The sequence below is a fragment of the Seriola dumerili genome, unplaced genomic scaffold (genome assembly GCF_002260705.1).
Source record: "Seriola dumerili isolate Sdu_G_001 unplaced genomic scaffold, Sdu_1.0 BDQW01000449.1, whole genome shotgun sequence".
NCBI lineage: Eukaryota > Metazoa > Chordata > Actinopteri > Carangiformes > Carangidae > Seriola > Seriola dumerili.
In genome coordinates, this window is record NW_019174704.1 from 4,970,984 (window position 1) to 4,995,775 (window position 24,792).

The 24,792-nt window shown below is 40.7% G+C and overlaps 1 protein-coding gene across 3 annotated transcripts in view; it reads right to left on the reverse strand.

The window, feature by feature from the left end:
- The window catches only part of LOC111234371 (pro-neuregulin-2, membrane-bound isoform-like), a 47,500-nt gene extending 27,776 nt beyond the window's left edge, over nucleotides 1-19,724 (reverse strand). For all 3 annotated transcript variants that reach the window (XM_022762427.1, XM_022762424.1, XM_022762426.1), the window contains exons 1-3: nucleotides 19,557-19,724; nucleotides 8,401-8,566; nucleotides 7,103-7,221 (exon numbers count right to left, since the gene is read on the reverse strand). In XM_022762427.1, the coding sequence (XP_022618148.1) occupies nucleotides 7,103-7,221; nucleotides 8,401-8,566; nucleotides 19,557-19,644 (373 nt within the window). In that variant the 5' untranslated portion in view covers nucleotides 19,645-19,724. The remainder of the gene's footprint in view (nucleotides 1-7,102; nucleotides 7,222-8,400; nucleotides 8,567-19,556) is intronic.
- Nucleotides 19,725-24,792: the final 5,068 nt, after the last annotated feature.

Below are 24,792 nucleotides of genomic sequence, written 5' to 3' on the forward strand. Positions count from 1 at the left end.
TACAGTAACCTAGTTGCTGTCTCATGCTAGGATTTCTGTTGAAGTGTCCCATAAAGTTACATAACAGTCATCATTTGTTGTCATGATTTATTGTTCCTCTGGATGATACTGGATGCGTAGGGGTCAGGTCTTCCTCACAGCTTTTGGTGTATGTATATACTGAATCCATCTGTAACACGATGGCTCAGTGATGCCGCATGAGAGCATGATGTGTGCTTACGATGCCGTGGGTGTTCATCCGCTCGTGACATAAACTCTTCCATTTACTCTGGATCTTCCCACTGTACCGGATGCAGCGCCCACTAATACAGAAAGGCCCTAACACTAAACAAAAACAAGACGCAGTGTGGGTGAAGTGACGATTCTGTGACTGCCTCGAAAACTAAACATTATTGTAGGTGAACTTCAAAGCAAGGTCTAAACTCTTGACACGCTGCAGCTGTCATCAAGATGTGATGTCAGACAGAATAATAGAGTCTCATAAAACTTTAACATAGAGTGTGAAAATAATTCATAATAATTAAATTGGGCAGTTGCTCAAATGATGGTTTAAAATTTTGACCTTTATATTTCAGTTATTTTCAACTTCTCCACTCACTTGTTTGTGCTATGGGAAGCTGGTGGAACAACATAGATCCTGACTTTTACAACTTTGGTAACTTTTTAAGATACTTTGATGTTTTAAGGATAAAATCAGGATCAGTTCCTTAAATTAATGTTGATTTGAAAAGGCACACGTTCAGCATTTCAAAATCACAGTGTCCATGCACAGTGGTTCATGCCGAGTGTGTCTTTTAGATTGCAACATCCTATTCGCTCAACAGAGTCTTAACTGGATCCTGATTTTGTGATCAAACCCGCCAACTGACACGACCTGAGACTCTGGTGCAATCAGACAGCCACCTCAGAGGAATGTCTTTCCAGACCCCAGGACTGAGGATAATTTTGAAGAAGTGGGCATGACTAACAGCACAGAGGCTTGATCCACAGAACCTGACAAGCTGTTCTCCAGTGGGCTGTAAATACAGAACGCTTGGCAGATGTGAAGGCCTGTTCCTCTCAGACATGGCTGCTGCTGCTGCTGCTGCTGCTGTTGCTTACCCACACCAATCAATACAATTGACTGGCTTACAGATGCTCCACATCCAGCCAGTGCCACAACTAACATCCTTTAGCGTCATTAGAGATGAGTTTATCTTGTCGCTTGCGTAGTAGGAGTGAGTAAGTTTTGTTTTTCCTATTCGTACCAAAGAGAGACATCGAAGGAAGTTGTTGTTTATCTAGTTCAAAGTAGCACTTACTGTAATGTTTCACTTACGTAGGACAGATATCAAGACTTACTGGAAGAAAACAGAAAAAAAGCTGTGGTTTTTTTTTGCTTTTGTTTTTGCAGTTGACACTGATAAAATAGACTTTTTGTTAAGTTAGGTCCAGGATGCCAGGAGTTTAAAACATCTGCTTTAACACCTGAGCTTAGATTGAAATAGTAAAATGCAGGGTAGCTGTGTCCCCTAAATGCACAAATATATGCAGAGTGATTTTATGACATTTTTGGTAATGACCAATTAATGAATTATTAAAAGTGCATTTCCTGGTTCTTTATCACTTTCAGATGTTTTTCTGTTGTTCGTCTGATTTTCAGGCATACTTTGGGTCTCTCGATACAGTGACTCTATAGTGCCACATCACAACTAATCAGAAACATCCTTTTATTTTGTTAAGGTATCTGCACACCTGGTAAAGACTATATCTCAAGAAACTGACATCATAGAGTTGCTGAGGTGCTAACATGTTGTCTTGTCCACTCAGTGGACAGTTATTAGTTAAGCATTATTTTTGTGGCGAGGGAGATGACTGTGTTTCACTTCAGGATGAGGAGTGAAAACATGTAAAGGTATGGGCACGTGTGTGTGTGTGTCTGTGTGTGTGTGTGTGTGTGTGTGTGTGTGTGTGTGTGGGCCTGTGTGCGTGCATGCGCGAAATTGTTGCTGGTGGGCCCCAGCATGACTGCTGAGGAGCAATCATATGTTCAGCTGTGATTTCCATCAACACATTCCTGGACGCTCACACACTCTCTCAGTGGAGCTGTGCACAGCACCCCCCAAGGATGTGACCTGCAGCCTGCAGACACATGGCTGCCTCACAAGCGCTTATCACAACACAGCAGCCTGTAGGATAATGGGAGGCCTTAATCTGAAGCCACGTGGAGCCAAGCAAACTTTGACTAGTGTTGCTCTTTCACATTGGCCTTATAGAAAACAGTTGATGATATACTACACCGTTCTGCAGAAGGCCAGCAGGCCTTACCATGCCAGGCTGATTACAGGGTAGAGGTCAAACCACATGGACAACAAATGGTCCCTGGTCCTCTACACTGGGGGTTGGGTATAAGGCTGAAAACACCACTCTGGAAAAGGCAGCAATTGTTACAGAAACTCTTAAAAGCACATATGATATTCCAGACCACCAGGAGACACAAACTCACACACATGCACACATGTATACTGCAATGCATTCTGTCACAATGGCAAAATACAAACAATAAAACATGAAGGAAAATCTCTGGAAAGAATTTTAAAAATTGCTCTGCTGATTGATCTCATGTTTCAAAACTCCAAAGCAGCTAAAATGCACCCAAAGAGAAGGAGAGAGTATTAAATGAGTCTTAAGGCTGAAACATTGATAACAAGCAACTTAAACATTCAACTCAGCAGAACTACCAACCATTTGTGCTGAATAATTATACATTAACTGGCACTTAATCAGCTGACGGTTTGTGTTTCTCTTCCACTGGTCAAACAAAAAGACATGAGCAAAATCCCCACACAGGTCCAATCATTCAACACTATTGGCAAACTGCATGGCTGGAATGAAGCCACAACGTGCTGCGTTCTTTAAAATGCATGAGGGGTTCACTTTGAGTTTAGGTTCAGCCCTGAACACACTGGTTATTTTTTCCCACCCAAGGCAATTTGCACACCACGCTCCGCATCTCGGCTCAGAGTTACAAGGGTGTCACATTTGTCTTGCTACACAAATATTGATATGGGTTGGCTTGGTTGAGTAATGACCAGATGTTTTATGTAGTATCAATAATAAGGGTTTACATGTTGTTGTTTTTTGTTTTTTTATGGCAAGCGGCAGTGATTCTTCCTTACATGATATATAATGCACTAAATTGAGCTACTGCTTTTTTATGTATGGAATGTTTAGGTGACTCCAATGAAATCACACCTCAGGGCTACGTGTCAGGTTTGTCTGACACTCCTTGTGTAATTGATACTATACATACATCAACTCAAACCGCCTGTGTTCAAACTCGTTGATAGGAGAACTACAGGTTCACTGTTTAAAAACTTAGTAACAATCCACAACAATGCAGATGCAAAGAAAGAGCTTTTTTTGCATTTACTCTGAGAAAATATCAAGTAAATTAATTGCTACCCTCACTCACCCAACACCAACACTATGAGGCAAATGAATGACTGGCAGTGCAGGAGTCTGTGTGAGCTGCTGAGCTGGGTTGTGGTGGCCTGTATTCACCATGTGGTGGAGCTGAGTGATGGTTTCCCAAAGTCTGCCTTCACCAGAACACACATCAGGCAGGCACAGCCATGTGCTACATTGTACCTCACTGACAGGGTAAGAGTGATGCTCCTGTGCCAAGCTGCTTTTTGACTTTATTATCTGTCATCGTTAGCCTTCACTTTCTGTCGTGCAAGTCAGCGTGAGCGCCGATATTTCCACTGATTGCATTTTCCTCAGGGACCTCACACTGATAAAGCACGTTCTGTGTTAGCATGCTTGCATGCTAGATACTGTCAGTGGTTACAACACAGGTATGCACAGCCATGCCCTAGCACCTGACTGTAGACATCAAATACAGTAGGAAGGTGCCTCGGACGAAGCTAGCAAGCACTAACTGCATTCTAAAATGGGTGTGAAAGTCTCCTCTGCAACACAGCAGGCTCTTGTCTTCCTCCTCTTCATACTTTTCTCTCTCTCTCTCTCTCTTCCTCACAAATGTGTTTCTCTTTCCTCTTGCTGTATACCCTTCTCGGTCTCTCTCCTAATGTCTTTGTCTGCTTTCTGTCATGAATTTCCTGAATTTGTATTTTTTTCCCCCCCTTTATCCACGCTCTCTTCTTCTTTTGCTCTCTCTGTCCATCTACATCTGCACCCCTCCCCTCGCTCTCCCTCCCTAGAAGGCACACATACACAGATAATACTGCGGCTACATGCTGCTTCGGCAACATACTGCAGCAGGCAAGCATACTCCACTGCAGCCCTTTAACACAATAGCCATTTCTCTTATGACCTTAGGACGAAAAGCAGCTCTTGGTCTAAATGAATTACACTTCCTCTGCATCAAAATCAAGCAAATAGCACATTTGGTTCAAACACAGGTTTTTAAATCCAACCTGTTTCATAGGCAGAGGAAGCCCATTATTGTCACAAACATTCACTGCACATGGCATATGTCTTTTTTTCCCCAGCATCTGCCCATTTCAGTCTTTCATCAGCATATGATAATCACAGCAACATGCGCTGTTTGCTGCCATTTCCTTTTATTGACGTATGTAGTTTCGGTGAAGCCCTCCCCATGCCTATGGACATACCACCCCTGATTCGCCCTGTCTTGCCTTCTCCCCTGAAGCATGACGGAACTAGGCGTGCTGCTGTAACACAATGGGACTTTTTTATTGAACAGTGAACAAACACATTCGCACATACACAAACAAAAAACACACAGAGACAGACATCTAGTGATCATGGCACATGATACGACATACAATGATGCCATTGTTTGAATATACCAGGAGTGATTTAAATAAATGTCAGCGCTGACAGACGGCCACACAAAGAACATATAGAGATGCGTTTACACAGACACATACACAAAAAAATTTGCAAATGTGAATGCACATACTGTGGGGTCCAAAAGTCTGGGATTCATGGGAAAGTATGCACATATGCACATACGTGTATATTTTTGCAATGGGCACAAATAAACACATGTGCTTTGACATCCGCTTTAACTATTAGCACCCAAAGGTATCCCATACATTTGCACCAGATGTAGGGATATCATGTTTTAGGCTACTTTTTCTAAAACAGTGTGTGCCATAAGTGAAAACACTGTCTAGTGCACCGTATCATTGCTCAGTCAGGTTTTATCCATTGTGGCTACTGTACGTCTCAGACCACTTGTTCATTGCTTTGTAATATTAGATTTTCTTTGATATTGTTGTATTACCAGCACTTTTGCCTGCTAAGATCATCATATAGAGTTTCATGGGCCACTAGTCACATGTTTTCAAGCCTTCATTAAACAGTCAGGCAAACAGGTGCTACCACCAGGGATTCCCCCGACCTTTGCAGGGTGTGGAGCACAATCTAACCTATTTTATTTAATTGCCATTAAACATGATTGTTAATTAGTGATTACTCTTCATCAAATGATTTTTTCATGAATGTGAACACAGTATGTCTTGGAATCTTGTGTCACTGACCCTCTAAATGTTGCAAATATATCTTTGCACTGGAATAAAGCCAAGTGTCACAACAAGCATGCATTACAAGTCACACGATCTGGCTATAAAACTCCACTGAAGCTTTTTACATATCAGGAAAAAAAAAGTCCATGTGCAGCCCCATTTAAATCCAAGATGGATGACTTCTTTTCTGAACAATTGTTTGCTGGAAATCAAACTTACACGTTGGAACCACTGGGATTCGCTGTGTTTTCAAACACAATGGGCCCTTTCATTATCTGAAAAGAGCTGCTACACTAATAATGCAGCCCAGCTTAGGTCTGTTAACTGTAAACAATAGCACTAAAAGGTGGCCTTGACAAATGTAAAGAGAGAAGGGGGAGTGATTATTGTGCCTGAATGTGAATACAAGGACACTGAGTGATGGCTAAACTCCAGTCCCTCCCTTTTCCTCACCAGCTATGCCTCTCATGCCAGTGTGGGATGTCTACAGAAATCATCCTGCTGTCGAGGTCGGCAATGAGAATGAGAGTATCTTCTCTGAAGTGAGGCATGAGGAACCTTCCTTGGTGCCACATTATTTTTAACTCACTGATTCTCCACAAACAGTGAATATATGAATCTATGTGGTTCACCTGCAATAGCATGAATACAAATATGTCATCACGCATGTTAAGTTTCATTAAAAACCACTCTCTGCACCGACTCTGTTAAACATCACAGCCCCTTGCCTGCACAGTATCAAAGTCATTTGACATTATTCAGCAGTCTTCAGATACAACAGCCAGGTGAACTCAATATGCCAGTAGGAAGTGGCAGTTCCTCAAGCACATCAAGCGCTTTCTGACCCATGCGTGCCAGACAACCTGCCGTACAGTTCTTTGACAGTCCAGCACCAGATAACATCAAGTCCTTGCTTGAAAAGAGGCAGAAGTAAAGCTACGTGAATTGTATCAGTTGTGTGAGGTCCTTATAGATATATTTTTTCATACTGGCTTCATCCACTCAGACAACAAGCTACCCACAGCAGCCACACACTCACGACCCGCACTGCTTGGAACAAACACAAACTCACCACCCCACCAAATGGAAACAGCTGTTATCAAAACTCTTTCATCTGCTACAGTACTTTGCAAAACTCAGCAATGCACACGCACCACTACTGAACAAGCCTGTTAGATTCTATCACACACTCTGAAGATTTACACACGTTTTACAATATATTCATATTCTGTCGAGCTATGTTTTAGATTTTATACTCTATGGTCTGCTGCTTTTGTTGTGTGCTAGTGACGGGCAAAGCCACTGTGCAGTGTAGTTTTGTGGGATTTTAAACCGCCAGCAGATTGCAGTGAATGAAAAACTGAGAGCTCACACCATACATTGCATTTAAATTCCATCCACGTCCAAGTACAATGTATTATTCCACTGATTAATGGGCCACAGCCATGTGTGGACAGTTGTTCTTCATGCATGTTACCATTGTTACATGCCTGTTTGCGATGGCTCCTCTGGATCTCTCAATTGGCAAGAGAACAATCATAACAGCAACAACAACGCCAGTACATCTGTGCCACTTCACTTGTTGCTTAGGAGTCAGTACTCACTGCTTTGGACGTTAACAGTGCCAGTGGAGTTGTCCTTTCCCAGCGGGTTCTCCACCACACATGTGTAATTCCCAGAATCCTCCAGTTTTGCTCTGCTGATCTGGACTTTGGAGTTTTTCCTGTGGGAGACAACACTCACACAGCTGAGTCAGGGGAATCGGGACAGGGAGGAAATAGCATGTAAAACGCAACAAGTGGAAACATGGGAGAAAGAGAGGCAGACGACAGGGCAAGCAGCAGCATGGCAACTTACTCTCAGGCCAAATTTGATGGGAGAAAAATGCGAACAAAAAGAAAGAACAGGACCAAGTGTTACAGCTACCTAGCATATCATTAAAGAGGTTCAACTGGCAGCCTCTGTTGTCATAAGGGATAATTACAGGATGAAAAGTTTGAAAAGTTTTCTCTCTCCCTTTTTTGCCTTAAGTATGTGATGATTAGCCATACTGACTAAGAGAGAGTGGAACAGGACCATGGATGTATTATGTGAGCTGGACACCGCTCAGCCTTGCTGCTAATTTACCCCAGTGGCTGACTGTGGCACTGCAATAAAAAATACCTTGCAGCCCAAAAAGCATTTTTCCCAATATACCACTATCATTAAAGAGAAAACTTTTGATTGGACGCCTCAAACTGCAAACAAGGTCCATTATAATGCTTAGTGTTATTAATTGTTTAAGTATAAAAGAAAAGCACATTTTTGTTGTCATATGAGGTCATCCCAGAGAGCAACTGACAGAGAAAACTATTTGAATGAATGGGCACCCTCTTGTATCCACTTCTGATAATACATCCATAGAACAGGGACAAAACAGGAAGTAACAATTGTGTGAGATACTGTGCATTTTCACCTGGTTTTATTCTTGTGATTTAATCCTAAAATGATTGTAATGTCAGTTGTATACACTATAATGTCTAAGCTAAAGTTAGCAAACATTGGCCACTGTTTGTACTTCATGAGCCAAACCTTTATTAGTCATAACTGGTGAGTTGAGGGTGGATGTGCTTTATTGCCTCTAACTTGTTATGTGTGTGAGAACATAACACAGGCATAAGGAGGGATGATAAATTGACTTGATTCAAAATAAGCCATTGCTCGACATTTCAATGAAGGAATAAGCTTTTATAAAGCCAAGTGTTAAATAAATGTTTTCATTCAATTTCTGTACTGATGTTGATTTTTCAATGACTTTCAAACTGCACTTGGTAATAACAACAATGCTTTGTCTCTTGAGTGTCTACTTTTCATGTTACACTGCTTGTGTTACGTTTACAGGACATGGGTCGTTTGTACTTACTGGCTGTTCCTTATTTTGACTTTTTTGTTTTTCTTCAGCTCGTTGCCATCTTTGAACCATCTGTAGGTGGGGAGAGGGTTCCCTGTGGCCTCACACTTTACTATGAGCTTTTTCCCCTCGTCCACTATTATTGGATTCTTCATCGGTTTTAACTTTGGAGCCGCAGCTAAAAAAGAGAGAAGGAGAAAAACCCAATGTTATTAACCAATACAGGTACAAACATGATTATAGTTTGGTTAACACTGTTCATTTATTCATGTATGTTTTAGGAAAAACAGTGAAACAAAGAAGAACGGAGAGAGAGCAATAGAGCCAATCTTCATCTCTATGGACTGAGCCAACAACTCTCTCATGTGACCACCAGATGTTGTTACAAGAGACATTATCAACTTTGCCTCAGACTAATAAACAGGCTGAATTTCACTGTGGCTTTGTTGCTATAAAAACACCTGAAGCAATATTCAGCATCCACCAGCTGATGAACAAAACCCGCAACAACAAACTCATGTGCAATTAATGGCAATCAGTTAATATTTTAAACTGTAGCCTTTATTACATGTGATGTTTGAGGAAAAATAATCATCTTGGTATATTCTGTCATTTCTTTTATTACACACACACACACACAAAATTTAAATATGAAAAATGAGCTTCGTCCAAACACACACATACATGTACATAGAACACACACTCACACAAATACTTGCCAGCTGACAGCTGCACACATGTTTAGGAGAAGACTCATCCAGGGCGGAGCAAGACAGAAGGGGTGAACAAGGGTCAACCAGGGGCTGGCCAAGATGCCCCTCTCCCTCTCTCTCCCTGTCTCTCTTACACACAAACACACACTCTCTCTCTCCATGTGTAACATTTATAATTTCATGCATATGCTGAACTGTGCAGTCCTGCAAATTACAGCTGTTTGACATGCCTCTAAAGGATGAAAGCAGAATGAAGACAAACAAAGCATGACAAGCAAAATGAAGTGTACTGTACATAGGTAACGACTTCAATTAAACATTGAGATAGAGGTGCACCAAAATTATCCCCCGTCGTCCTCATTTTTTGAGACTGTCCTACTTCACTGACCTAGTAAAGGCGACATGTCTGCACAGAAAGAAAAACCTTAATGATGCTGCATTTTTCATTTTCTTTGTGGATTTAAGTGGATTGATGGATTTGGGATACAGTTAGGTTTACATCAAAAAAAAACACTTGAAGTTTTGCTAGTGACAATGTGAGGTGTTCCTACAATTTGAACGAATTTTGAAAACACCACCCTTTTTTTTTTACTGCAGAGGTCACTGTTGTTTATTACTGATCCTAACTTGGCTCACTATCAGCTACATACACGAGAATTCACACATGAACAGCAGCCCTTTCTGAAACTCTGTAAACCCCGCAGATGTGGACATTGAAGAGCCCTACAGCAAAAAAGTACTCTGTGAGTATGTTCTGTGTCTGGCAGTGTGTCCTCTAGTCTACATGCTGACACTGAAGCTCTGCTCTGCCACCTCTGGTCACTAGGCACGAATACTCCTAATAGGTGCCAGAGGTCAAAGCTCTCAGTTCCAGCCATGGATCTCTCTGAAAAGTACACAGCGTACATGAAGTCTACCATCATCCATCCTTGTATGCCCATTTTTTTTGTCTCACTTAAATGTCTGATGCCCAGAAGATGTGGATGTTGTCCAAATTATTTTAGAAATATATACTATTAATGTAATTAGCTTGATTTGTATAGTAATCTTACAGTGATTGTTCGCAGCACTTTAGACCTTGGATGTTCACTAGTATTTTTTTCCCACTTAAGTAATGACATTGATTGTTTAAATCTATGACTTGAGCAGCATCAATTTGCCTTATTTAAAGGGCACCAATGACAAGTTTTGAAATACAAAGGCAATTCACATCATAAGCAGGAATTATTTCAGGATACTGAATACCACATATACTAAGATAGTCTGTCTGACTGACATACACTTTGTTCTGATTTCCACTGGAATCACAGATAACAAAATGTCAAATTTAAAATAGCCCACAAACAACATAGATCAATGGAAAAACAAGTATTTTTAGTTCAATAGCAGCTATTTGTTACTAAAATTACTCTGTGGCTTGTAAGACAGTGGACTTTTATCTGTGAACAGCTTCCTGTTGGAAAATGTGAGTGATGATATTCATGGCATTTGGAAAATAAAGATTCTAATACAAGGAGGATGTGCTGTTGTACTGTGGTGCTTAGTCTCCATAATGAGCTTATTCTCAAGATGGATCTTTGTGCTGCAATTGTTATAGCAGTTAGTTGAAGATTTTACTGTCCCAAAAGGGTTTGGGACAATAAAGACAAGGCATAAATGAGGTTTTGTTATAACATTGTATAGACCGAACATGTACTATATATGGCCATTTCAAATCAACTCTGCGAGTGGTGTGGCTTAATCAATAGCCTCCGGCAAGACCATATACTGAACATGAGACCCCTGATGTTCCAGATGTTCTTCATTAAAAATGTTCTGTTGTTTAACAAATGTAATGTACCATATGGGATTTGATGTTAAATAAAGATCAGACTGCACAATGCCCTATGGTCTAGTGATCCCCCTAATTTTCACATTACACTGGTTAATGGAAAATTTCCAGCACTGTTTCAGTTGCACTGTACGTACTGACTCAGTTTTGTAACTACATGGCACATTGAAGAATATTATAACATATGCACATGTGCCATGTTTGATAAGCAGCTTCATCATACATTTTCATTAACTGTACGAATGTAATTTGGCAAGAAAAGTTTTTTGGACTGTAATTAGAAAAACAGATTTTTCAGTGCTTACAGAACAGAACAGTCAGCATGAGTCCGTGGTCCCAAGTCTGTACAAGTGAACTACTGTACATGATTTCCATACACACTCAGCTTTGCCAGACTCAGCCCAGCACACTGCCTGAGGAAATCCTTGTCAGTCATAGTCAAGAGAACAGCAGGAATGAAGCTGCACCATAAAGAAGAATGTTTAGTACTTCGCCTGGACACAGGTTCGTCCTTGCCAAGCAAATTAAACAAACTTTGTCCTTGCCTGGAAAAGTTACAGAAACACAGTACTGCACTTCTCATCAGCCCAGTAAGCCAGATGTGTAAGAGGGTCTGCTCCATCTACAGGATACAGTCCTAATGAAGACACAGGAGTCCATCACACACTGTAGCTTCAGGATACAGATGTTTAACATCATTCTGCACAGGGATTAGTCGTCACATTCATGTTAAACAATGTCTGTAATCTTTCCAGCTCTTTTATCTGTGTCACACAAAATGAATTAACAACAAATGCCTCGAGAATCTATAAACTTGTAGAAATCACAAAATAACATACTCTGACAGCTTAGGCAGTGATATACAACAGTTGCTCATGTTTGAAATGACAAATGAGCCTCATCCAATGACAGCTTCATGGACACAACTTAAGTGCAGTACAATCAAGTCAACTGTACTTGACATAAAGCATGTTAATCTAACTTACTCACAGTTCATGTTTTCCAACAAGAAAATAAAGAGTCATTATCACTGGAAATAAAATAATTTCTTAGAGACAAATGGTTATCTCATTTTCCATTACACCAGTGGAAAAAGTGTCAGGCAGCAATGATAAACCCCTGCCTCAACAACAGCCTGATTCTCTCTTTTTGAAGCGGAGGGGCAGCTGCAGACATGGACTATAAAAACCAAATTTGAGAATAGAAGCCTATCCGGTGTGTCAACAGCTCATGCCTTGAGTAACAGTTGGAAACCTCAGCCCAGAGAGAGGTTCAAAAACAAAGTAATTTGATGAATTAACAATGCACTGCTCATATTATTGAGTTAACATTTCTGTTTTACTTCCAGGAGCTTAGAAAAGGAATCTGAGGCATGCCTTTGTGTTTCCCTTCTAGACAAAGTATCCCTGATTACTCTGGTGTTATGTCACTTCACTGCACGTTGTCAAAAGACAAATTACATGGTGAGACAGCTAGAGAAAAGGGTTTTGCATGTGGGAATGGTCTTCAGACACTGCATACTAGTCACTGTAACACAACATCTGTTCGAAAAGATCATTTCAACAGCCTCCCACCAGAGCCAATACACTTTCACCAAATAATTATCTGGTACATTGTTTATATATGACTCAAAATGCTCTACTTCTCGCTCACTAAACTCAATAGACATGCTGTTAATAATGCTACTTTTCAAATGGATTAGTTTATTTTATGTTTCTCTGTGATAGTAAAATGAATAAAGAACTGCATGTCAAACTTTAATCATTTACTACCAACCATCCAGACAACCAAGGAGTTTTGTTCTATAAGACTGTTCTTGAATTGAGACTTTGCTTCATTATGATTTTAGTTAATGAGTTAATGATTTTATAACTTTTCATGTATAATAATTTTACTTGCAGTCCATCACTGACATGCGATGCAAATCTGATGATCATAGTTTCTGCACACGTCAATTCTTCATAGCTGGCACAAAGGCAGAGTAAATATAAACACAATGCACAGACTGGTTTTCTCTGTATGTCAATTGAAAAATGCTGGCTAACTCCATTTGTTTTTTCTTTTTGTTTCTTTTTTCCTTTTGTTTTAATTTTGTTTGGTTGCATAGTGAAAAGCACAAAATCACCACAGCGCCTCTTTGCAGCTGTTTCATTAGTTTTGCAAAAAGGATGGATAGAAACTGATGTCATTTGCAATAAAAGTTCAAAAGACACTGAAGTGATGGTGGAATTTAAACAATTACTGTCTGACATGGTTGTCTACGCCCATGTGGCAAAAATCCATCATAAATGCTACTACTCTGGGCGAATTAGGAAGTGTCCAAATGATTCATATTTGCAACAAGCAGCAGAGCTGGCCTCCATTTATGGTTTGATGCCCTCAACATATTGGAGCCAATATGTTGACCAGTATGGTTTTGCACGAAACATTGTGTAGATGTCTGCAGTACTGCATAAGAGCCTCTATGCTCTGCAATACAACATGCTGCCAATTAATAGAGAGTTGATTTTGTGGTAGTTTCTCACTTTTAGATTTTTGGCTGTATGGTTTCAGTTTAAACCACAGTGTCAGTCAGACCTATGACCACCATGCAGTGATAAAACTACAAACATGGAGAGCCAAAACTGAGTCCAGAGTCATCTGTTCATAATTTATCAGCAACACTATTTCATTCCAATTTATAAGATAAAATTTCAAAGTTTTCAATGCAAACTGTCACACTGAAATAAAAGATGTAAAATAAGATACTTTTGTGAAACTTACTATAGTAGAAACTCATCTCCAAGTCTTAGCTACAACGTTTTAGTTTCTGTTACATTACTCTTTTGCAATAATGTGATTTCTGAAGAACAGTGCATTTCTGTTGATGATGTTTATGTTCAGGAAGTTCATTTTGTTAACTGTAAACTGGTGTGTTGAATGTTCCAACTGTGGCAGCCACATGATGGACAAAGAAAAATGAATTGACAACAAAAATTGATTAACAACTACAGATTTGTCCTCTAACAGATATTTTTTATATTAACTGTTTTAATGTGGAAGGGTTGGTAATACTACCAATTCCACTGAGAATCGCCACCCCAGTATATAACTCTACACAGCCTACAGCTACTCTAGAGCTCTGCATTTTGGTTTGGCTCATCCCATGGTTGGGTTCTTCTGTTAGCAGACGTTCCCAACACACAAATTCACACGCCCTGGATTTCCATTACCTGCCCATGCCTAAAGTGGCGATGAGACAACGTTAAATACAGGTTGGTGCAGAGAGAGATATATAATCAGGGCAAACCAGATCAAATACTGTATTATACTTTAATAGTTGTGGACAGAGAAGTGTCCAATGAGATGCCCATGTTATTCTGTTTCTGATAGATGCATAATAGCCTCTCAGACTGACACAGTAAGTTGGGTCAAACATCTTATGTCTTCCCAAACTGAGCCACTGACATTGGTCAACACACATCTACAGTATATTAGGGATGGGGGTCTTGCTCAATACTGCTGTTATTTATGTACTGCCTGAATAATTTACACAGAAAAAAACAAAAAGAGAGACAGACGTAGGGCTAGGGAAATCATGCACAAATGGGCACATCAAAGACTACAAATGATGCTTTTTTTTTCTCTTGGTAAAGTAAAGTAACTAAATATGCAAGCAAGTGGGACACTTACAACGTAATTTACACTGTAACGAACACAGTCTCCTAGAAATTAGATTTACATACAACTAATTTGCAGCAACAGATATGCTTTGAAGTAAAGGTAAATCAGACTTGGTTACGTTTCCTATGAACATTGTGAGGCAATCTTAATTAACGTATTTGGTAAATTGCAAAAATATTTATCCCAAATGTATCAGTAAAATTTTCAGAGACCAAATTATTGTTTTCTGCAAAAATATCTGCTCTTACAGTATAATATCCACTTGTAGTGACTACGGCATTATTAAACTTTTTTGTGGTTAGCTTACACAGGGACTATTTACATTTGACCAAAACTACAATCTCTCCCTAACATTAACCAAAGTGCTATCGCTGCCTAACCCTAACCACAGACGGGACTGTGCGAAACTCGTTCTCTGGTGTGACGGTTGTTGACTTTGTACACCGGCTGTCCACCCCAACCACCTTCTACCAACTATCACACTTCATAAATGTAGCGCTTTAAATGATTTAAAAAAAATAAAAAAACCAAACAAAAAAAACATTGCCTCTGAACGTGATCCATTTGCGATTACGTGACTACATAATTACAACATAAGTGGGAATACAATTTTGCATTATACAAATGTAAATTTTCCAGGAGACAGGGTTGTGCCATGACATGACATGGAAGCTCTTTGGTGAACCAGTAATTTCAAAATATTCATCTGAAGATTGCTTTCAAATTATAAGTTTTCTTTGAGAACCACCCTTCAAAAGACCTGTCTTTGCTTGGCAATTATATGGTTCTGATTAGCCATGTTTTGAGATTATCATTGATAGTGAACTTAGAAGAAACAATAGGGTCTTGTCTATGCACAAATGTCCTGGTGTTTTATAGGCTTTTTACCACTGTATGTATAGGTCAGTTGTTTAAAGAGTGAGGTTTTATTAGTTGCCTGTCTGATTTGTTTTCCTCTTTCAAGTTGTTGCTAGTAGCAGCACACCAAAAAGCAATTTTGTAAGAGCAATTATATGGAGCACGATCACACCAAAATTGGAAACTGAGGTTGTCTGAGGCTTCAACACCACCTCCCCTGACTACTGGTGTCTATAAACAGTTTGTTGCTAAATAATCTAAGTAGCTCTATTTCAAAGGTGTGGTAGCTGTTAGGTCATGATAAAAATGATCTCTCACACAATGAAGGAGCTAACTCTTTACTTCCGTAACTAATTATTATCACCCTTACAATGCAAGCAAACCCATTCAAACAGAAAGCAACTTGTTGTGTTTTGGCTTGATATAAATTAGAATGGATGGTAGAAGTTTGTGAATTATAATGTATAATCAATGGCAAAATTTGGTCAGGCAGACTGTACAGGGATTTCTAGCTACTACTTGAAAAAAGATAAAACATACATTCATATTGCATTGCATTGATGAAAGATTTGATGAAATGCCTGTAGCATTTTGCTCTTCTTGTCTTATTCATATTATTCATATGAAAGATTAGAAAGTTGCACAGGTTTTCCCTCTCTTGAGTGTCTTCTCTTGCCAAAAAGGAACAAAATTTTGGCTCAGAAGTCTTTGGCCTGTTTCATTAGAAAAGTCATGCAACATTCTTTAAAGAGTGTCAACTTTCAGCCACAATACACATAGCTTTCAAAAAAAGAGACGTGAAAGGAAATCATCATGTAACATTACAGCAGGGGTATACCCTAAATCAACACTTTGAAATACTTTCTGGTCCAAATGCTGAAGACGTCACAGCCAATGAAAAGGCAATTATGGCTGAGAAATACCTGCTGTTAGGTAATCTCCTTAAATAAATGTGCAGAACTGAATTTTCAGAGAAGGCACACAAGACGATACTGTCCTCTGTGATGTCGGTGATGGTTGACTTACAGTAAACAGCCTCAAAAGATCACTCATGGCTATATTCCATGAATTACATTTTTACACACCTCATCCACACAAGCACATCTACACATGCACGCACAGATAGTACTTTGTATAATGCATTATCCACAATGCAGCATACTGTTGCACTGATGCATTAAAGGTTGAGCTGAATTAACATCTTGAAAAAGTTGAAATAAATTTCAATGGCATTTCAATAATACATTTATAAGACAGCCATACATGCAGCCACAACTACAGGAAATGAAAAAAAATATATGAAAGAGTCCTCCAATCTGAATGGCCCCCCTGATACGACCCATGGGAGCGTCTCATGAAATAGCACCCCCACGGTGGAAAGCGCACCGCACCTTCACCATCATGGTTCCAATAATAAACATGCGGTTAAGTTAATGGAACAGTCACAAGTTTAGGCACAACAGCAGCTTAGATAGGGTTTAAGGCAAGATCATGATTTAAGCTACAACAAGTACTGAAGTATTATATAGGTTGTTGTCATGGTTACAACATTAAACATGTAGTAATGTGGAACAGCCATGGTAAAAGGAAACAACGATGACTATTGGTTTGAAATGGTAATCATACAACAGTCCCCTGTGTCAAAATCCATCCATCCACCCAAACTTTGTCCTAATGTGGACTTTGTCGCTCTTTATACTGCATCACCCGATTTTTGCTCCCATCGTAATTAGCATGGGCGCTAAGGGTCACCTGTAAGTCGTAAAAAGACACTTACAGAGAGGAATCGTAGGGTTGTTTTTTAGTGGAGGAAAATCTCAAAAAGAATCAGTTGTGCCTATGGAAGCTCTGAGACCATCCGTGGATCCAGCAAACTGTTAAACACAAACCTGATCATAAGTTCTTTTTGGTTTCCTCTACGTAGACCCTCACATGTCAAAATGCAACTCTAAGGAAACTTTTTGTGCGACAAACATGAAAATTGTATTAAACTATCGCATATATTTTGGTGGATATATATGGACTGCCATAATACAGAAAGTCAGGCGCTAATCTACAGTTGTCTGTTGGAGCATATTTCACGACATGTTGCCCTGATGAGATAGCATACCAGCGAAGCAAGTTAGCTAGCTAAAGGTTCTTTGATTTTCTGTTGAAGTAAGCAGACAACAAGGAAGCTAGCATACTGTTCTGATGCTGTATACAGTTCTACAACTTTACTTCATTTGTAATTAATACGTAGATCACACAAAGCTGCACATCTGGTTGTACAGACTTGTTTTGACATTTGCAAATGATGACTTCTTTTGAACATGATTTATTGATAAACCACATCCTCTATGAAATCATGTCACTTATGGAAAATTACAAGCTGGCAACATTTATTAAAGAACATGATCAGTCTGAAATAATGAGTAGAAGATTCTCCCTTTCTCTTTCTATCATGGATGACCCATTTTGGAGTGTCAGGCACAGACCACACCTGATGTGGTGCATGTACCAGTAGTGCAGACACAAGAAGCATCACCCATGAGCATGTCTTAATTTTGACCTACTTTGAAAGCTCGATTTCACAATGGATAAGCACATAGTTTCGCACAGGTTACCCATTTACCCAGTTTTGTCACAAATCAATAAGAGATCTAATTTTCGTAGGGGAAAATGATGATTAAAGATTAGATTCTCATGCTCTTGTACATTTAAAACTGACACGAACAACAGCAGCAAAGACCTACAGTTACAACTTTTAATGCATATTGATTAAATTCAAGGCATAGACTGGCATGGTTGATTTTCGTGAAAAGCAGAGAAGATAAACCAGAATATGTTCATGACACGCAGCTCTTTTCTATGTGTACAGCAGCTGTACTTGTTGATTAACAAAGATGCCAAAAAACATTCTGCAAGCACTCTTTGTCCAGCGTAGTTTGGGGAGCTGTTTATCTTACGTGTTTATAGATCACAATCAAACTTGGAATGAGGATCAGTAATTATTTATATATTCAAGTTTGTATGGGTAATAAAACAAGAAAATTGACCACAAATGCCAAAATCAACAACAGTAGCACATGTAAACTGAAAAAGAAGCCATTTATATAACTACAAGGCCTACAAAGCATCTTCTATCAAAACAAAAAATCTTTGCTAAACCCAGTCTCTTGGGTTATCTGCTGGAAGCTGACCAGAATGACATCAGCAGGTACAAAATGGCTACCAACATGAAGAGATGCTGTCTAAGATACAGTATCTGATCAAACCAAAAATCAAACATAGTGGCTTCAGCAATATTTATGGTATTGTCCTCAAAGTGTCACTGAAACGGGGGTTGGGCTTCCCCATGACCTGAGGTCAAACTACAGTGACATGCTGCAGCTTGTAGGATCCACCACTGAGCAAGCACATTGCTACGTAAGTGACTGGGAGACAAGTAGCTCCCATGCTTTTCCAATGTCAAAGTAGCTTCCAGCAAAAACACATACACACAGGCATTTATGCTGGATGACTAACCACAGACTCAGAATTAAGATAAACTTTGTAGCAACTCCTCAATTATTAATACAGTCATATAGTCCCTGGTGAAATGATATATTCTCATATACAAACATCACTTTAATGATAAAACAGTAAAAGAAAAGCTAACTTTTTTTTTTTTCCAAACCTGTAATATGTGGCGGAGCATTTGTGAAGATGTGATCATGCGATAAATTAACGAAAACCTTTAAATCACAGTTATTATCACAGTCGTTAGTTTTCAGAGGGCTCTTAATACAACTGTACTTTGGCTCAGTGAGGTTCTTGCCTTTAAAGTTTTTGTTGATTGTGTACACACATCACATTTGACTTCCCTGCGATTCCAAAGTGCTGGCAAAGCCAGATGTGCCTCTACACGCTGTCCACATTAGAAGACCAATACATGTGACAACCTGGCAGCAAGCTTTGACAAGCCAAGGGGATACTTACTTGCTTGGTCCCACACTTCCGTAACACAGTATCACAAACTTAATCTCACTTTTTTTTCTCTCCAAGTCTCTCTCTCTCTCACACACATAAATACACACATAAATGTATATGTTACACAGAAACCACCTTTAATTTACTTTTACCTTTAGTGGGATCGGCCTCTTTCTCCTTTTGTCCTTTCCTAACCCCCTTCTTTTTCCCTTTCTTATCTTTCCTCTTGCTCTCCGTCATGCTGTCAGAACAAAGTAAATCCTCTCAGGAAAAGACAGAGAAAAAAAAACAGGTAGTCCTGTTGGGAACGTGTGGCAAGTGGGCACCACCAGACTCTGAGTCTGTTAGAGCGTCTCTCCTCCTATATAGACTCACACCAATCAAGTACAGCAAGGAACCACCTACTCACAGCAGGGCAGAGGGAGAGAGAGGGAGAGGAAGGGAGGGAGAGGGAGAGAGAGGGAGGGAGGGAGGGAGCAGGGAGAAAAATAGGGAGAGAAAGGTAGAGAGGCACTGCTCAAGAAACTAAGAGGGGAAAAGTGAGAGAATACAGAGGGAGGGAGGGAAGAAAGAGGGAGGGGAGCCAGCAAGGCATTTCCCATTGCTTTAAGGCAATCAACTGTTCCCTTACTGGATCTATCAGATAAGCAGTGGCTCTGTCCTCAGTTACGGCTGCGGGGCCACAACTGAGGACAGAGAGAGACTGGTCCCAAGGAGTCCACAAAAAAATCTGAAGCTGGCCCAGTCATGCTCCGTGGCCCTGCTTGTAGCCAACTCTGTTTCCTCTCCCCCGTGAGCATCTTCTCCTTTGTAATGGCCCATGCAAAAGTGGAGCGAGACCAGTTAAGTTGTCCCCTCTGCACTGCTGACCCCACCCAGATAATTCAGGCAGAGACCTGCCCTTGCCAGGTTGATGTCGGGGTCCCAAAACACTTCACATCTGGTTCAGATTTCCTGGGCACAGATTCTGTGGATATGTGTAGGAGAGTGGTGTGTGAGGTGCAGAATTTCAGATCACAATCTGTGACAGACTGCTTCTTGCAAAATTACACAAAATCATCTCTGGCTTCCCTAGCTGCTCCCCTTCCTCACCTCTTTTGTCTGTCAGTTCCCCCCTCAGCACTACAGGCAAGTTCCAGCATGTCTGTGGTTGTATCTCTCTCTCACACTTATCAGTGTTAGCCAGGTTTCATCAATGTCCACGCAGCAGTAAGGATTTATAACCATTACAACAAGCTTTTATATAAGCTTTGTTATACTTGCAATAAAAAGCAATATGATAAAAATCCATTATTTTTCATTCTGAAAGGTGAGAGGGCAGGTCACCTTTCCTTCAGCTTTTTCAATGTATTCAGACAGTTTCAAAGCACAGAGGAAAATAGGGCAAGGAGAGACACATGAGATAAAGGTAGGACAGCACTGAGTACAGAATGACGCCCTGCCTGGCTTTAATACAATAAGAGGATATTCTACTCATCTGTGCGAAACAATATCTAATGCAAACATTACTTCAACAACAACGCTGCGGCTAATCTGTTTATCTTCATTTGACATAGCCAAAACTTTAACTACATGATGATCGCAGTATTATTTTATATCACAGTAGGGTTTTCTAATTTCATGCTGACTGAACTTCACTGTCCTCCTAAGTGGCAAGAAAATAAAATACGTTGAGACAACAGCAGAGCGACTCTCAGTGAAACTCGTCTTTTAAAAAAAAAGAAGAATCAGTAGATGAGTCATCTGCAGGGCCCTCCCGAGGTTTTTCTCACTCCAGCCCTCAGAGGATTCTTGACGTTACTTGGGAGGAGGCGTCAGCACCAGGGATTGGAAGGGGCAGCAGAAGGGTCGTGTCTTAACAGGTCAGCGCACTCAATAGCCTAAGTCTCATCTGTGGGTAACAAGACTGAAGAGGTCAAACCAAGGCCAAGGTTTGACACGTCAATCAGGTCCAGTGTAGTGCTTTTCCTAGTTCAGAAATGAACTGCTCTTTCCTCTCGCCTGCCCTCCCAGAGGTTGTTCTCGATGATCTAATCTGTCAGCAGAGGTAAGTGAGGACTGGCAGGGGCTACGGCGTGTCAGAGAGCTGCTGCCCTACCGCCCTATCTCCCCCCCAATCTCAACACTCACTTCCTCCCCTACTACTCTACAAGATGAGACTCGCTCCCAGGCCTGTGAGTCTGTGGGTGGGCATGTAGTTTATGTATGTGTCAGAAAGGTGAGTAGGCCTATTTGTGACGTCAGGACAAAAGAAATGTGACTTTCGGGTTGATGGGATTTAGATTTAGAACAAGATGTGGTCGTTTTTCTGTGCTTCTCACAACATTCTCTCACAGTGCTCCTTCAAGATCCCGCGATTGTCTTCAAGACAACCCTGTCTCCAAAAAAATTACGCCACTATACAACTAAACTGCGACAACAAATTCGTAATTTCAGGGTGGATTATGTTCAGACGCAATACGCTTTTTGTCTGACTGGAGCGCTACATTCATCAACTGCAGCGGAGTTGCCAGGAGGTGGCTGGGGGGGACGGATGTTGAACAAAGTCCACGACTGTCACAGCAGAGACTGGGGTTTGCGTCCAGAGTCCCGTCTGTGGTTAGGTTTAGGCAACAAAAGCGCTTCGGTTAAGATTAGCGAAAGAGCGTGGTTTTGGTTACATGTAAATTAACATGTTCTGTCTGAAGTCATTGTGAACATTTTCTGTATTAAACCAGACCATAAACTTTCCCTAACCTCAACCACGTGCTGTGAGTGCCTAAACATAACCATAAAAACGTTTAATAATGCTGTAATCACTGGATGTTGTATAGCAAGATCGGATATTGTGGGACACATACGTTGTTTGTGAACATTTTACTGACACAGCTGGTGTGTTGAAGTATTTGCGTTTGTGTAGATTAACAACATTTACTCACTCTGTTAATTGAAAATGTAAGTCGGTCACAATAACTTTGAGTATAAAACATATTTGCTGTCGCAGCTTAGTTACATAGAAACTGAAATTTTAGGACACAGGGTTGCTCCAAGCAGAGCCACACAAGATACAAAGCAGTGAAATATAAGAGTAGCTGATATGAGTAATGGGGGTATATGGCACATAACTGTAGGAGCATTGGCACTTTGGGAATAGGGTGAACATGTGAAGCACTTGTCTCAAAGTTTTGGCAAACTTGTTGAATTGTGACCAAATTTGAAAATTTGCAGTCTATCAATATGGAAGCAAAAATGTTAGAGTTTTATGATCACTACTTTCCACAACTGTGTCCAACTTGCCAGTGTTCCATAAAACAAGGATATGCAAAATTGCATGCAAACACACACAAAAAGGGAACGGAGAGAGCGTAATAGTAGACTGCGCAATGTAGGAAAATTAGGTTGTATATTTGTCCACAAGTTTGTGCGATGAGCTCTGAACAAGGCTGAGCTGCTCTATATGAGATTGTAGGGTACAACAAGAGTCTGAAATGAACTCCATTTTTCACACCCAGGCACAAATATGGTCACGGACGTGTGCATCTAAATCTCCTTCTCTTTTTTCTAGTCTCCTCGAAAGCATCTGCTGTTTTTCAACAGCCGTGGGCCGTCCTTGGATCAGGGTCTGGAGGTGGAGGGGCACAGTGGGCCAGTGTGGGAGGAGCATGACTTGAAGAGCACATCCAAAAAAAAAAAAAAAAAAAAATGGAGCCAACCCCTAAAAGTTTTGACATGGATCCTTTGTATGCCCTGCTCATAAATGCTTCACAGGCCCCATCTCCGCCTGCCTCCTAATCCCTCCTCACTGCTCCCAGAAAAGACAGCTTTCCTGTATGATGGAGTTGAGCAGCTCTCTCCTAACAACAGCATACCTGCACATCATCACATTGATACTGCTCAGCAGCTCAACAGCACTCCTGCCCTTTCACAGGCACAAGAGTTTATCTTTTTTAGACATAATGGCTTTAAACAGCCATTAGGTTATGTTGTTTACATCTGCCTGCTTTTTTGCCAACAAAGTGTATATGGGTGTGGGGGGACTTAAAGTAGGGGATAGTGCCTGCTTTTAACACACATGTGTAGTCTTTACCCTCAGAGGTGAGGCAAGGGCAGGGAGGGAGAGAGAGGACGCAGAGAAACAGGAACGAAAGAGGATAAATGGTAAGAAAGGGAGCAGGGAAAGAGAGAGGGAAGGGGAGGACAATAGGTAAAAAGTGCAAAAGAGTGAAAATAATGTCCTCTTCATCAGATGACAGTAAACAGCCCCACCTGCTGATATTCACCTTTTAACAAGGCATCTGCTCCCTCAGCTGACCATGCACTGAGGTGTGTTGTTGGAACAACACAGGCAGGCTGACTGATTACTGAAACAAAAACCTGCTCATCCAGCCGTAGTGTGTGTTGTAGTACAGACCAAGGAGATTGCGTAAAATGCACGTTTCTGAGCAGAAATATAATTTGCTTGATGCTGCCAGTCTTGCTGCTTTCCATGTGTGTTCATGGTGTATGTACAAGTGGCTTTCTGTACGAATGACGGACAAAAGATGAGAAGCATGTGACGAGACACTGAAGACTTATGTCACTGGGTGGGCTGGTGAAGCCCCCTTAAGGGGAGACACGACACAAATCAATGTCAGTGACATCTGGAGGCCTGAGGAAGGGGCTATTTTCTCAAGGTCAGCTGTGCCAAGGTCAACTGAGATTCCCGATCTGAATGTTACTAATGACTCTGCACAGCAACAGCTGAGATCAGGATCACAGAAAGAGACTAGAAATCACAGGCACTGCCTCATTTATTTAATCGAGCAAATGGATGGATGAATTTAAATCAAATATGACTTTTTGGTATTTACAGAGAGCTGCTAAAAATCAAGGAGAAACAGCAAGAAAGAATTTAAGTGTTAAACAAGGAAGTGATCCTGGGTGGATTCAGCTCTTTGACGTTTCCGCAGCACATAGCTGTCACCATGGTAACCACAGTCTTAAGGGTAGCAACTAGAGTATGTGAGAGAGAGAGAGATGTGGAAGGGCGGAGTGAGGATGAGAGACAGGGGGAGAGAAACAAGAGAGGATGCAAGCGAGAAAGTAGGCGATAATGTGTAAGAAATACAGTGGGAAGACGAGTGAGAGAGGCAGCAATAAAAGAAAGGTAAGACAGGAGAGCAACGAAGACAGAGCGAAACTGAGAAACAGAGAGTGAAACAAAGAAACACAGTGAGGTATCCACTGAGCAGCTGCAGCCTGGCCACTGTATCGCTCCAGAAGAGAGATGTCCATGAGTAAGCCTGTGCCAAGCCTGCTGGGAAGCACTGCAGTAGCATCTCAGAGAGGGAGAGATGACAAACATCAGCACTGAGCATGCTCCACTCTCAAGGCCACTGAGAAAATGAGATTTCAGCTCTTTAGCCTCTC